The sequence below is a fragment of the Musa acuminata genome, chromosome BXJ2-3 (genome assembly GCF_036884655.1).
Source record: "Musa acuminata AAA Group cultivar baxijiao chromosome BXJ2-3, Cavendish_Baxijiao_AAA, whole genome shotgun sequence".
NCBI lineage: Eukaryota > Viridiplantae > Streptophyta > Magnoliopsida > Zingiberales > Musaceae > Musa > Musa acuminata.
In genome coordinates, this window is record NC_088340.1 from 42,404,946 (window position 1) to 42,420,355 (window position 15,410).

The 15,410-nt window shown below is 38.2% G+C and overlaps 2 protein-coding genes across 3 annotated transcripts; one reads left to right on the plus strand and one right to left on the minus strand.

Moving 5' to 3' along the window:
- Window positions 1-383: 383 nt before the first annotated feature.
- Window positions 384-8,656, minus strand: LOC135608403 (farnesyl pyrophosphate synthase 1-like). 2 transcript variants are annotated; one of them, XM_065101243.1, is made up of 12 exons: window positions 8,409-8,656; window positions 6,996-7,020; window positions 6,798-6,913; window positions 6,606-6,692; window positions 4,690-4,806; window positions 4,519-4,607; window positions 4,236-4,287; window positions 2,409-2,504; window positions 2,268-2,312; window positions 2,003-2,092; window positions 1,860-1,931; window positions 384-613 (listed from the first exon to the last, which is right to left on the minus strand). In XM_065101243.1, exons 1-12 carry the CDS (start codon window positions 8,559-8,561, stop codon window positions 485-487), a joined length of 1,071 nt encoding a protein of 356 aa, XP_064957315.1. In that variant the 5' UTR covers window positions 8,562-8,656; the 3' UTR covers window positions 384-484. The 2 variants fall into 2 exon arrangements, with proteins under 2 accessions (XP_064957315.1, XP_064957316.1); XM_065101244.1 differs by lacking the exons at window positions 1,860-1,931; window positions 2,003-2,092.
- A 4,355-nt stretch (window positions 8,657-13,011) lies between these two features.
- On the plus strand, window positions 13,012-15,077 carry LOC135606606 (myb-related protein Hv33-like). Its single transcript, XM_065097651.1, has 3 exons — window positions 13,012-13,616; window positions 13,682-13,811; window positions 13,884-15,077. Exons 1-3 carry the CDS (start codon window positions 13,484-13,486, stop codon window positions 14,542-14,544), a joined length of 924 nt encoding a protein of 307 aa, XP_064953723.1. The 5' UTR covers window positions 13,012-13,483; the 3' UTR covers window positions 14,545-15,077.
- Window positions 15,078-15,410: the final 333 nt, after the last annotated feature.

Sequence of the window (15,410 nt, forward strand, 5' to 3'; positions counted from 1 at the left end):
GATGGATTGCATTGCAACAATAAAATGGTGTTTATCCACACAAAAAAAAATCCATGAACTCTGTGATGATAACTATGGTCGAGAATCATCAGCATCACTGTTGCTTGGACATGGTGTTAGGAATACAAAAAGGAAAAATCCTAATTACAACCATTGACTTGCATATTACATAGAGCAAAGATTCTGTGGGTCAGTCAAAGTGTTAACCACAGGAACAAATGAAAAAAATGCTACTTCAGAAATTTTCATCACCTGTTGCAACATTAGCTAAAGTAGGATCTAGAAAATTATCAGGAAGAAGCTGGGTTGACTGATGGATTCTAGGTTTGTAGACATCCACAATGACCATGTCTCTACCTTTTCAAACCAAGATCAACCCAAACTGGTTATAATGAACATGGTTTCATTAAAAGCATAGCACGACAAGATACAAAAGTCAAGCTACAATGACAAATCAAGGTAAAATCACCAGAAGTCAGTGGAACTACTTCTGCCGCTTGTAGATCTTGTGCAGAAAAGACTTCAAAACATCCTGAACTGCTTTGCTTGGCAGGGCTTCAATTGCAGATATAAGTCGTTCATAACTGGTCCGCTCATACTCGGAAAATACATTCTAAGTTACGAAAGAAGAAAAAAAATTTAAATAAGGTCATCTGAAATCACAGATAATCAACCATTAAATGTAAGCTCTAATTATTTAAGTTAAAAAAAGAAAAGATACAACTATGAAATAATTGATGATTTTTCCTATAAATTTAGGTAGTGTTTTATCAAAGGTCATCGACATAATGCTGACCAATTTAATTCTGGTGCATGTTCCTGCATCTTAGTTCGATAATTGGATTATGCTTCACCTCATGTCATGCATGCAAATTTCTCTAAATGATAAACCCTACAGGTTTTGTAAGGTGATCTTGTTGAGTCATGTATACTAGGAATATTTGTGCAAGCCACCAGAAAAAGGTTGCCAAATAAGAGTTGGAACAACTTGTCACAACTGCAACTTGATCTTCTGTTTTATGACCAGATTTTGGTTCAATTAGGCTTGCATATGGGTGTCCAGTTTATAGAAATTTTGACCACCAATCCTAAAGACAGTCACTTTGAAGAATCCAATCCTATTAGTGTCTCTATCAGTTTGTTCGCATTCAGCTCACCGCTGCTCTTCTCTATCAAGTATATGGTATAACCACCTGTTCCGCTGCAATCGCCAAAGGGTTGCTCTTCAGATACAGCTGGCTTCACTCACCATTATGATGGCTCCAAGGCCACACAATTTAACTGTGATGCTGATTGATTGTCAGCTTCAGTGTGCTTAAATTTGACGATCCAATCATAGTCACCACCTTGATATTAAGGCAGTCATGGACCATGATTAACCTCAAAATATCTACTGTCCCCATTCTATTAAAACAATGCAAAGGCACATCCCTCAGACCAAAGACAATCTTCTATTTGGTCTTACAGGTTCTATTGAAAAGAAACAACCACATATCATATCATAAAAAAACTAGAAATGATTACACTCAGAATGTTCACTTACCAAAAAAGAACTTGGTAAGCCATTAGCTGGTGTTTTTCAAATAGTAGAAAGGTTCACTATTGACATGATACTCATAAAGGCATAGCATCAAATATGATTCCCTAAATCAACAGATGCTACGAGATTAAATGAACAATTACAGCTGCAACAATAAGTCAGCACAAAATCTAATTCTTGTATGTCAATCAACAGACTGATATTAATGCATGCTGTAGATGTGATTTTGGTGCTGAATTCGTTCCACCGAATCTAGTGTTGAAATTAAATCATATAGTTCAATATTTCCAGAGACTACATGAGGGTGAACTTGTCAAACCTGGAGATCAATATCTCTATAGATACTTTTCACTTTTGCAACACAAGTTGGATCAGATTTTCCATAGTTGTCCTGAAGATTAGCAATTTATAAACTCTGTTATAACTGATGGTACAGATATAGAAGGAATCAACTAGCCTTACCAACAAAAATTTTATTTGGCTCTCATTAGCACGTTCTAAAGCTTGAACTACAAGCCAAGAGCATTTAAAATCTTCAATGTCGGTTCCAATCTGTCAAAACTTAACAGAAATTAAGAGCACGAAATTCTAGAAATTAATTATATTAACCATTTGGAAAGAAAATTATAGGTAAACGTTTGCATATGTATAGAGATATTATGCATAAGCATTCACAAAATGATATTTCTTTTATGAATTTAAGTCACAAACTAGTCATTGCATTTACCTTCCCGATCACTTCAGGATCACCAAAGCAATCTAGGTAGTCATCCTGAAAGAGAAGTACTATTATAGATTACAGAAAGGTAATTCTCTTAGCAAGCCAAAGCAAATTGGTCAGGACCTATTTCACAAATTCCAGATTTACCTGTACTTGGAAATATGTGCCCATTTCAACAAGAATGTTCTTCACATCAACAAAATTGTCCAAATTTTCACCTGCCAATAGCAGTGCACACGCTACCTGAATATGGACAAGATATTTTTAAAGTTACCAAATAACAAACCATTTAGAGCTTTTATATTTAAAGAGTACAAAGTATGAGAAAAATAAAGAATGCACTAGAAAGAAATAAATGGAGTGATACAGGTACCACACATGCTTTCTGAAAGCTTGGTTCCCATAAGGTATGACAAAGAAAATCAGGCTTCTAAATATTACGTTTTCTTCAAAAACATTCCTGAAATCTCTGGTGTTATTGTTTGCATGGAAATCCCTAACACCCAAAACATGGTGCATGCAGACTTAACTATGAAAAACAAGAAAATATCGTATTACTTGATGCAGCTAACTCATTAACAATCTTGAACTTTTTTGACGTTTTTATCCTTGTCTTCTTCTTGGAAACATTGTCACTCAATAGTTCAAGAAAGAAAAGGGTACTGAATCTACTAAACTTGCTAGATAAATATCCCATCATCTTCCTCATATTAGGTTGATGATGTTAGCCCTCAACTCATGACATAAAAATTTGATCCAACAAATTTGATGGACATGCAACTTTATAATCCACAAAGGCATCCTTGATCTCTGTGGTCCTGATACCTCAGGCAGTAGTACATGAAGCTTAGATACTAGATGAAATAGGATTTAAAAGGTTATTGATATCTTAGGAAATAGGGTAAATTATAGCCAATATGATGTTATATATCAGTTGGAAATAGATAACGTCGGAAATGATTCCAGAAGCGATTCCAGAAGTTTATTACAAGAAAACTGAATAATTGTTCAGGCCTGTCAAGTTTATTTTAGTCCCACCCACCAACTCAAAGAAAGCCAAAGTGCAGCAGGACCACTTTTGAACACAAGGAATTTTCTACCCCCCAACAAAAACAAAAAGAAAATATAGTATGTTGTTGTAGAATATCGAGAAATATTGCTCCTCCAGTCTATATTAGTTCAATAATTAACAGATTTACAAGATGCTAAGAGGCTGAAATGCCATCTGAAGTATATAGATGTTTGACAAAGTGCAGCAAAAAGGCGAAGAAAAAAGGTTTGCCTAACAAAAAGGCTTGACAAGATTGTTGGAGTTAAACTTGCCACTACACTTAATGCAGCAAAAAGATAAAAGACGTCTCATTGTGATGGTTATGATTGCCTTATTAAAAAGCTACTAACTAGAATGGCATTTCAAACAAACTGAAGAATACTATTGTGTATATTATAAACTAAAATCCTGAAGAAAGCTGCATCTATTTTTATAGAACCTTTGAATACAATAAACTCTAAGCAAGTAGATCCAAAACACACTTCAAGAAATAACTTCTAAAGGAGGCTTAAGTAACCTATATGTTGCTTTAAATAGCAATTCACTTATACCCTGCCCCAAAGTACCAAAAATGCTAACACCATGTTGATGGTGCATATGCAATCATCTTGCACAAATTAAAGTAAATCACTGAATCTCAGAATAATGGATCAAAATATAAACTTCTCAAGGTTAGAAGCAGATTACACATGTGGAACTTCAGAAAGCAATATATGCCAAAATGCATAACTAGTTTACATGCATGGCATCAAGGTACTGGAGGGTTATTGAGAGAAAAGTATTGTTACTAGTTTTAACTATAACAAAAATGATTAAAAAAAATATAAAATTAGAGCAACAGTAGAAGTAACAGATACATTGGAACAAGAAATATGGGCAGAAGTCTGACATGATCTGAATTTTTAATATTTCATTTAACTTACTGGTAGATAGAAGGAATAATAGGCAGTTTTGTATTGCACGATACGATTGTAACTGCATCCATCCAAACAATTGCAAGATTAGCAAGAACTTAAAAACATGTTAGAGAATTCAATTAAGAACTGGAATCTAGATGAATAATAATAGTTACACTTCTAAAAAAAGACATTTTTACAGGACAATAAAGTTTCATATTAACATTTCCTGGATAATATTTACTATACAACAAATCAGCATGTAGGATATTGTACAATATTATTAACTAAACTAAGCTTTTCCACATACACTGTCATCGTGTATTTGGACAAATCCTTTTCTCCTTCATGAGTAGTAATGAGATCCAGCATCTGCCCTGAAGCTGTCTGAAACTCAACCTAACAGGACAGGGCACATATTAGTCCTAGAAGATATTGTCCGTGAGCTAAAGCAAATAATAATATTTATAACAATGGTTACCTCATTAAACAAATCAAGGAGATCTACGTAGTAAGGCTTTCCCTTAAAATGCCTTTTAAGAATCTGAGGAATGTGATTGCGAAGTAGGATTCCATCATTTACAGCAATAAGTCCAACCTATTACAAGAACCTATGGCAAGTTAATGGCTCTTCCTTGGAAAACAAGAAGGTAGTTATAATTTCACATACAAAAGACTAATGGAAGCATTTTTAAATTCATGAAAATATAATAAAGCTACAAGATCATGGTCTAAGCCACTAGAAATGAAAAAAGTGATATTAACAGGGCAATAGCACATAAACATTAGAAGAATGTTTTGCAGTTAATTTATTTCCTGAAATACTATTCGAGCATACAAGATTATTGGTCAAAGCCACTGAAGCATTTTCCAAAGCCAATATAACAAATTTGTATATTTCATAAAACAACATTTTATTGTTACAAAAAAATTGAAACTTACAGCATTTTTGCACCATGATTATTCTAATATATCGTAGATCATAAATAGAATTTTCAATCTCAAAGAAAGCCCACTGGATGAACCCAATCCAAACTAGACCACTTGATGAACCTAGTCCTTGACAGACCCCTTTCTCCACATGCAAAGCCAAATTTGTCTTGACACGTTAACCTGACCAACCCAAAGATATTGATTGGATTAGTGATTTTGGTTTCTCATATAGGTCATACTCCATCTCCACCTGATGTGAGCGGACTACTTATTTACAACTCTAACAATAAAATATCTTTGTGCTGGCACCACCTGAGTAATGTTTATTTCATCTGACCTGCCAAAAAAATGTTGATTCAGCTAGTGATAGTACCAACTAATAAATAAGAAAATAAAATACAGTGTAAGGGCTTCTAGATGGCTGGTTAATATCTAAAAACAATTACAAATTTAAATCCACAAGTGACACCACTCATTGATCAAGGATGATAAGATAATGCACTCATGCTGAATTCATATCAAATGTCCAAGAATTTTGCTAGAAGTATTAGTTCCTTAACTACTTTAGTTTTGGTATGTTGAGAAGCAGAAATAAAAAATATAATGACCCTATTTCAAAACTCACTAGATAATTCAACAATATATATGTGAAAGATGGTTAATGTAGTTGCACAGCTCTTTTATTCCTAAAATTTCAAATGATCAGTGTGAAACAGATCATAAATAAGTTTCTTTGGCACTTAAAAATCAACAATAAAAAGGTCAAAGCCAGTAATCATATTTGAACATGGTGGTTATTAGGAAGTTTTGCAGTCGATTACCTCGCATGAGTAGCTGGCCCAGTGGCTTGCACATGAGGCTTCAAAGCATATTGTCATGAACATTTAAGTTCATTTGTATAAATAAAGATTCTAAAATCAAACTTATCATTATCGGTAGATCAATTGCAACTAAATGTATACTTTCAGCAAGTTAAATAAGAAAGCATCTATCAAAATTGGTTCAAGAAAGAAGGGTTTTTCTGAATGAATAGTATATGCTTATATTTTCTTTTCAAAGAAGAGGCCAAAAAGATGGGGAGAGAGAGAGAGAGAGAGATGTGTTATAAGCCATGAATAACTGATTTTGGGAGTGAGTTAACCAGCAAGCAACAGATCCATGAGTGAATCAGCCAAATTTTATAAGTCCATTAACTTATATTTCAGGAACAGTAAATACCAGGTTAGTCACCTCAAATACCTTAAGAAAAAGTCACTTCACTGTGAAATGTAGAAAAGGAATTAGCAAAAATAAAAAATATAAAGAGAGAGATGATTGAGTAATAGCACAAAAGAAAAGTCACATTCAGAGTGGACATATCTGAGTTCAGCTCAGATGGAGCAAATTTTGTTAGCCAACCAATTTATGGATGAACACGTGAGATATCATTTAAATAAAATTCTATGTTTAACCAAAATAACTAACCTTAGGAACTCTAAACCAACATAGCTGACCACGTCTAGTGTGTGAGTTATCCATGATATCATCAAGGACTAGAAAATATGCTTGAAGCTGCAAATTTAGTAAAGAATATTTAGATTTCAGACATTAAAACAAGTAAAAAATATTTCTTCAACATTTAAATAATGTAGAACATGAAGAACAAAAGAACTCTACCCATTCAATACACCAACCAAGGGCACATCCAAGAAAGACTTCTTCATTACTGAGTTGGGTTCCTTCTTTAAGCAACTTGTAGCTATCAATGACAGAGATTCCACGGTTCAGCTTGCCTACAAAATGATAGTTGCCAAATGAAGTGCTGTTGGAGGATATATTTGCACATTTACTTTCCATATGAAAGCATTTGCTCACCTCCAGGTACATTGTAGTCCAGCATCTGTAACAAGAAAAAAACAAAGGAATAATTATCATTCAGATATCAGATAAGATAGTTTGGACAGAGAGGTGATAAGCTAAAACTGTTCTAAATAAGAACCAACAGGATAATAACTTAGAAACATGCTAGTACTTACAGCAAATATTCCAGTCAATACAGAAACCAAGTAACAAAGCAAAAGATATGATAATAAGCTCTGACCATTTGTTCATTGAAAAACTGAGATCAATCAGAAAAAATAATTTATGATAGTACTAACATATAATTAAACATATCCCACGCTGATAAGATTTTGACCAAAAAGAACAAAGGCACGTACCTCAAAATCAATCCATATTTTCAGGGGGAAAGAAACAGAGAAGTATAACAAATGTATGCAACAAGATTTAAACAAGAATGACCATCCTTTTCAGAGCTTAGTTTGAAAAGGCTGAAACTGACCCATATGGATTAGTTCCAATTTCAGAAAAGTCCAAAGGTCCAAATAGTAGCAAGGTTGACACACAATAATGGCTTAGTTTTGGCTGGATTGGTTTGAAATCCTGGAGGATCGGTTTTCAGGTTGGATTCAGCTGCTTCAGTCGTGGCAAATAGGTCTTGAATAATCTGATTAAAAATCACACAGAAGGGTAAGGTCACAAATGTATTTATCCGTTCTGGCCTGTAACTTTCCAAGTCTTCATTGTTCATAATTCATACACACTTCTTAGTTCATAGAATACCAATAATGTCAGAAACTTGCATCTAACATCATTTTTAACACTTCAGATACCTCCCTTTAATTTTTTGCTTATCTCACACGGTTTCTTTATCCACAAATTACAAATTTAGAACCATAAAACTTATCTTAAAACTCTTAATCACCACAATCATCCAAATGATTCTCTCCATCGACCAAAACCAATTTTCAAAATCTTCTTATTAATATCTCATAATTGACAACATAAGTTACAAATGTGGAAATCTTGGAGAAGAAATGGCCCCCGATCACACAAATCCAACTTAATCAACAGAAGGAATCCTCCAATGATCCTTGCACCCTCCGAATACTTGCTTTCTCAACAGGGACCTCTGAGCTGGATTCCTAAACCAAAATTGTATTCAAGACAAACCATTTAATGCAATGCTTCTAATAGTTGCTAGAAACTTGGTCCAAGTGCATTGCAACAAAAGTTCAACCATATCAGGCACCTGCACCTAGCCCAAATAGCAGAGTAAGGTTATTATACATAGCAAATAAGGCAAAAGCGAGATATTTCGGAGGTCCTAAACCATTGAAGATCCCATTCAAGATGTCAAGAGGCTAGGCATTGGGGTAAGATCTCCACAAATAAAATCCCAAATCTGACCGAACTCGTCTATATATGAAACGTTATGATTAGAAGTACCCTGTCGATCCATTGACGAGCCTCGTCGGTGTAGTCGAAGGCGGCATCTTCGAAAAGCTCCGACTTGAGGCGACCGTAGACCTGGCGGAAGGTCGCCTTCAGATCACCTTCATCTCCGACCACCATCGCCCCGCGCGTCCCTGCCGCCGCCATTAATCGCCACCACTACGGGATCGCACAACCGAAGCAGAGGGTTGGGAGAAAGCAAGCCATCGAGTACCTAACATTCATGCACAATCGGAGGGGGGACGCATCAACGAAGTACCAAAATTACCCTACTAGATCCCTTTTATTACCTCATTGGTGCGCGAACCCGGTTTGGCTGGGAGCGGTTCGCGCGGCTACACGCGGGTCCCTTGATGAACCGGGTTCGCCTGGGTACGAAGGGGACAAAGGATGCCAGCGGTGGGGAATGGCACAGCGTAATACAAAGGTGGGCTGATGGCATGACGGTTATTTAACGATGGCAGCTCCATGCAGCAACCCACAGCATGATCCCTTCTATTGCCTCATTCATGAGCGAACCCGGTTTGTCTGGGAGCGGTTCGCGCAGCCACAGCCGGGTCCCTTGATGAACCGGGTTCACCTGGGTATGAAGGGGACAAGGGATGCCTGCGGAGGGAATGGCACAGCAGTAATACAAAGGTGGGCTGATGGCGTGACGGCGATTTAACGAGAGCAGCTCCATGCAGCAACCCACGACACGAGTTGAGTCGGGACGCCAAAGACGGGTAGAGCTGTGCGGACGTGAGCAACCCGCGTGCTCGCACATTTCCATATCAGGAACGGGTATCGCCCAAACTTAGGTCCGGACTTAGGTTACGACTTCGGGCGTGGCGCACATCGGGAGCCGCTCTTCTCGTTCCTTCTAGTCTCGTCCTAGGTTGCGACGTGAGGAGTACACGTGGTCATTACTTGGCTCTCTACTTAACCAATTAGAAATTGCAAACATAGACTGAACGAAAGTCACAACGAATGTTACGAATCTTGTAAAAATAATTTTAATTTTTTTAGTAACTTCATGAATTATTTACTCACCAAAATTATTTGATTTTCCAAAAGATAATAAATCAAATCTCGACCAGTTTGAATCAAACTAGTGAAGCTTAACATATATATATATATATATATATATATATATATATATATATATATATCAACCATCAATTCAATTTCATATAATTTACTTTTTAAATCTTTAGATGAGACTATTCTCTTAATCTATGTCGCTTTATCTTTTACATATGAATATTTCTAATATAAAAGATGATTTGAAATCTTTTCTTTCAATATAAGAAATTATTTGTGAGTTCTTTCTTTGTTCTATACTATTTTGACAAAAAAATTACTCAACATATATGTTTTTTTATAGTTTTAATTCATCTAAAGATAATGGAAATGGAAAATTATTTATCAATGAAGCTACACTCGGACACTTTTAATTATGAGTTTGTATTAACTAGTCCAATAATAAGTGTTTAATTCTAGAAGCAATATTACATATCCAACTTTATATATATATATATATATATATATATGTGTGAAATGGGAGGCATTTGGGAAGATTACATCGTTGACAAGAGAGTTTTAGGAATTCTAATTCATTTTAAGATGGTGAAGATGGATTGGTACTTGGCAGAGTAGGCTTGGATAATTTGATTTCATGTGGCATAGAGCAGACCTATGGAGGCATGGCCTTGGAGTGCTGTCATGGCTTCCTTGGTAAGGTGGATGGAGGCAATGGTGATCAAGAATCTCAGAGACTTTGATTTAGCTCCAAGGGTTGATGGAGGAACTCAGGCTAATCATCTCCCTCCTCTGTTCTGGTTGGTTTATCCGCAAAGCATACAAGCTCTGGGTTGCCATGGTATTATAATTGCTACATAATGGATTGCAGAGACGCTCTCGAGTGTGTGTCGTCGATGTCAGCTTGATGTTTGGTTTACGGCACAGCTTAAATGAGAGATGAAGTTTGATTGCCAGACCATGTCGGCATGAGAAAATGGATGAACACATCATTCCTTTTTTAGCATCAATCTGCGAATTCATAGCTTTGCCCCTAGAAGACTTGAACTGCCGGTGATATTTGAAGCTTGCACAAAGATACCTCGTTTCGCCATTGGAGCATGCATCTGGAATGGTGAAAGCAGGCAGAGAAAAGAACGTTGTTATGGTGAAACAGGAACAGTGTGTGATGGTAGCTGAAAGAGGACCAGTTGGACAAGAAGGCACAAAGGCTGTGGAGCGTGGAGAATCACTTTCCATGGGACAGGGAGACAATGTTGCAGACAAGATGGATGGATGAGGAAGAAAAAAAAGGCAAAAGGTGAGTTGCTGAGCTTTACTTTGACTAATCATTCTTGGATCATGATCTCTTCTTGAAAGGGAAGCTTTGCTGTTGGATTCCCTGGGCCACCATTCTTTGGGATGCAAAGCAAACAGTCTGCTTTGAGAGCACCGAGAAGGAGAACGAAGACTCTCAACTTCATGATCACGGGATACAGATCAGAATAAAGTTAGTGTCGGCATTGCAGAGATTGACAGTAAAAGTAGATCGATCGACACAGCTCTAAATCTCGGAGGTACTGTGTGCAGCTGCTCCATGAACTTCTCAGTTATGTCATGCTTATTTTATATCCTATCACTGACCTAACCTACTTCACCGGTGTTAACACAGCCTGCCGACAATGGAAATTGTCAACTGGTTGAACGTCGTAGAGTTTGACTGTGAAATGCCTTGTTGTTCCTTCGAGGAAGATGATGCAGTTTATGCTCAACCCTTCCGCGTTAGCTTTGTTGGACATCATCTTCATCTTGCTGTAGAGTTTGACTGTGGATGAAGAGGAGATCTCTCTCTCTCTCTCTCCCGCTAGCTGTTTTCCCTGAATGCAAGTTACCTATCATCTCAAGGTCTTTGTTCGGAAGCCCCACATGAGTCAGTACGCAGAATGTACACGATTCAACGTCAGATCACGTTGGTGTCACAGATGCCTTCCAAGGTAGAAGAAAACACCTCGATCTGATGGTGATCGGATGTCTCCACCCCCTCATCGAGTTCGTTTTCCATGCCGAGTGGAGCTAAGAAAAAGATGGAGTGAGTAGAGTAAAAAAAGTGGCAGCTGTTGGTGGGAAATATCCCCATTGATCTCCCCCTCGCATCTTCTTCTCAGTCATTGCTGATTTCTGAGCTCGATGAAAGTTAACAGTGGGAAACAACTGGCAAGCAAGATCTTACTGATCCTTTCAATCTGTCAAGGGATCATTCGTGCTCTTTGCTTTGACTCGCACCATTAATCCACCATGTTAATACCTCTCAGTGATGGAAGATAAGATTTTGGGAGGCAAAGTGGCATCTTTAGTCGGCAAACGAAGGTCAACAATCAATCCATCAGCATAACATGTCCATCTTTTCAGTAATAATACAGACTACCTAAGAACAATTTATAAAGTCTAATCCTCTTGTGATACAATGATTATGTTGATGACTTGACTAAACAAGCCACACAAGGCTTTTATCCAACTGTTCTGTCGATTGAAGGGTGAAGGTGGCTACTCGATTAAGCTTTGACTGTTGGACACTTGAGCTGCATGATCAACACATCTCCAGGATGCTGAGAGAATAAAAATGCTGGTCATGAACAACAGGCACACCTTTGTGTGGTTTGGTGAAGGAAAAGAACAGTGCTGTGGGTTTATTGTAAGTCTTCACTGGAGAGAGGAACACATGCATTAACTCTGGTCAGCAGCCAACAGGGTTAGTAGATTCATGATGGAGTTTAATTGTAGGACAGGTAGGCCTTACGCCATCTCATAATAGAACACAATTCCTAAACAGGATAGGCAAGATTGCCTCTGTTTTTTGTGACTTCAAGGAGGAGTCAGTATGATGTTTCCTTTCCAAAGGAGGCAGGTATGTAGGTAGAAGTCCACATCTAAGAACTCTTCCTAGCTGAACCTGAGGAACCTACCACCTAATCTTAACAAGAAGAACAACATTGCTAATAGCTCTGAAATAAATCATCTGGCATAAGGGAAAAAAGATGGAGATGGAGCTATCCATATCGGTGCTTTTAACTTTTTCTTTGTTGAGGAAATGATTGGTTTTTATTTGATGAAAATGAGAAGTAAGACAGAGCAGAGTAGAAATTGCTGGCTGTCACAGTTGAGATGGTCACACTTTTCATGGAATCATCAGGTGGGAATGCAACATAATTCAACAGATTTCCAGTCATCCTCATAAGCCAATCGAGAGGGACGTCGATGGACCACAGATTAGAGTGAGTTCTAAGCTTTCCATCTCTGTTTGCTTCTTCACACCTTTTCAAGCTCAGCGATTCTTATCAGATCATGTCACTTCATTCTGATCCCTGTTACAGTCCACAGAGAACTAAATCTCAATCGATTATTTAGGCCTTTCTCAACATATATTGTGTAAGATAAAAGAACATATAATTTTAATGCCACTAGAACTGATTCTTGGGGCATAGTCATTCCTGTGGTTAGCTAGTCATGTAGAACTGGTAACCATCTTAGAGTGATAGCAAGCTGTTAGTTTGAGACCGCGTTATCTGTTCATATCCACAGGGAAATCTCAAGGAAAGTGAACCATTCATTTCAGGGAGGTGAAGTAGAAATATGGAAACTGATACTGTCTTCCGTTGTGTTCATGACTGGAACAAAGGAATTGATTCTTCATGATGAACTTTTGGCGTAAGGTGAAGTATGTACTATACTTTCAACTGAGACTGGAGATTCCTCTGTTCTTACTGTTCTTGGAGAAAAGAGAGAACACGTTAAGAAAGCTTCATAGTCATGGCAGCTAGTGAAAGTGTCATTTCCCAACTAACCAAAAAGCTTTCACCTTTCCTTCCATCACTCCTAACTCACGTCCCTCGAATCAGTCTCTTTTGGAAATATTTTATGCATTGTAAGTCATCTTAAATCCCAATATATTGCAGTGCAAGAGGAACAGAGACTTGCTTAGGCCTTCCTGTGCTTCCTTCTTCATCCTCTCTGCTTTATCCTTCTGCGAATCTTAAGCATATCTATCTATAACAAGTTCAGCGGCAGAAGGAATGGGACGGCATTCTTGCTGTCTCAGGCAGAAGCTAAGGAAAGGGTTGTGGTCTCCTGAAGAAGATGAGAAGCTCTACAATCACATCAGTGCGTTTGGACTTGGATGTTGGAGCTCTGTGCCAAAACTAGCAGGTATTTGTTCGACTCTGCCTTGTTGCCAGACTCTTTCTTCACCATCCTCGTCTTTGCTCTCACAGGACTGCAGCGCTGTGGGAAGAGCTGTAGACTCAGGTGGATCAATTACCTGAGGCCAGACCTTAAAAGAGGCAGCTTCTCTCAGCAAGAAGAGGACGTGATCATAGGTCTACATGGAATTCTGGGCAACAGGTAGCAGCTAATCATGAAGAGTTTCAGTGAGCAACTCATAGCATCAACCTTTCTCGTGTTCTGTGGCTGCAGGTGGTCCAAAATTGCATCACAGTTACCGGGAAGAACAGACAACGAGATCAAGAACTTCTGGAACTCATGCCTCAAGAAGAAACTGCGACTGAGGGGAATCGACCCAACCACCCATAGGCCACTGAACGAGGTGAAAACACAAGAAGAGACGATCAGAATGTATTACTCGAATTCTGGTGCTAACTTTGAGCAGTTGCCGGAGCATCCCTTCCCGCTGATCGAAATCCAGACATGTTTGGATTCAATAGAGAGCAACGCGAACTTCTACTACCAATTCCACCAGCCTTTTGAGCCGCTAAGCCAGAATGAATGCTTAGTCAAGCCAGAGTTATGTGATTATGGCGGTGTCATGGATGTTCCAGAGAACTTTGGCTACGGGGAGAGCTCCAGCAACAGCGGCAACTGGAACTGCAACGTAGTACCTGAGATAAAGCATGTGTTTGGAAGTGAAGCATTGAATTGGGTATCTGTGAGCAAGGCGGAAACACTTGTGGAGCCTCATGAACACAAGCATAGTTCTTGGCGAGAGTGTCAACATGTAATGAGCTCAGAAGATTTCAGCACAGAACCAGTGGGTTCACTGCCTCGTGATCTCTCAGATATCTGCTTCAATGTCCCTCGAGAAGCATCGGCAGGCGAATTCAATGTGGAATTCATCTAGAGTTTCTTCAATGCACGTTACCTCTCTCTGTTCCTTACATTTGAATTCACCATAGCTTGTCCTTCTGGTCTGTTTTTGGTCACAATTTTCTCCTCCTTTTTGGTATTTCGTTGTTAATAAGGCTAATATAATAAAGAAAGTTCTTCTTCTTCTTCTTCTTCTTCCTCTCATTCCTTCACTCCATTAATGCTCATTACCTTCCACTAGAATCTCGTAGAGCTGGCAGTTGTATCCTAGTATTGTCACAGTCTCAATATATCCATCCATCTCTCTCATCATCATTATGAGCAAATGTCTCTGGTCTCATGGATCCCATGTGCTTTGCGGCAAACAGAGAGAGTACCTCCAAAAGCACAAGTTGCTTCTCTGTCTGCAGCAACTGTTGATACATATTTCAAATCTATATTGATGTCTGTATCAAATTCCATCTGACGAGCTATCATGGCAAGAAGTTCGATGCCAGCAAAAGAGATTCTGAGCTATCAGCGGAGTAGGGGGGCTCTATGAAATATATGCTCCTTCAATGATCTGGCCCATTCCATGCATGAACTGTAGGATCATAATAAAAATCTCTGCTCTTTTCCTTCTCCAATGCATCTTTTTACAGTCTAATCAAACAAAGCTGTAGATCTAATAATAGTGATCAGTTGATCTTTTACGTGCACAGTTGTTTAACACAAAGAATGAAACTATTCATGGGTGGATGACAAGGCCAGAACTTGATATGTCTCAACTCTGTCTCCGGAGGAAGATGAAGCAACTCTCCATGGATTGTCCTTCTTCGTGTTGTTTGAACTATTGGCATGCCATACTTTTCCTTCAACAGCAGTGCTTGTTGATAGGCACCGAGAAGGGTCATGGCATGT

What these genes read in the sequence shown, in the direction of transcription:
- LOC135606606 (XM_065097651.1), top strand. Translation starts at nt 13,484, where the DNA reads ATGGGACGGCATTCTTGCTGTCTCAGGCAGAAGCTAAGGAAAGGGTTG. An exon ending in CTCTGTGCCAAAACTAGCAG is followed by an intron (nt 13,617 to 13,681) that starts GTATTTGTTCGA and finishes TTGCTCTCACAG; the next exon opens with GACTGCAGCGCTGTGGGAAG. An exon ending in CATGGAATTCTGGGCAACAG is followed by an intron (nt 13,812 to 13,883) that starts GTAGCAGCTAAT and finishes CTGTGGCTGCAG; the next exon opens with GTGGTCCAAAATTGCATCAC.
- LOC135608403 (XM_065101243.1), bottom strand. Translation starts at nt 8,561, where the DNA reads ATGGCGGCGGCAGGGACGCGCGGGGCGATGGTGGTCGGAGATGAAGGT. An exon ending in CTCGTCAATGGATCGACAGG is followed by an intron (nt 7,021 to 8,408) that starts GTACTTCTAATC and finishes TTCTTGTTACAG; the next exon opens with ATGCTGGACTACAATGTACC. An exon ending in TTGGTTGGTGTATTGAATGG is followed by an intron (nt 6,693 to 6,797) that starts GTAGAGTTCTTT and finishes CTAAATTTGCAG; the next exon opens with CTTCAAGCATATTTTCTAGT.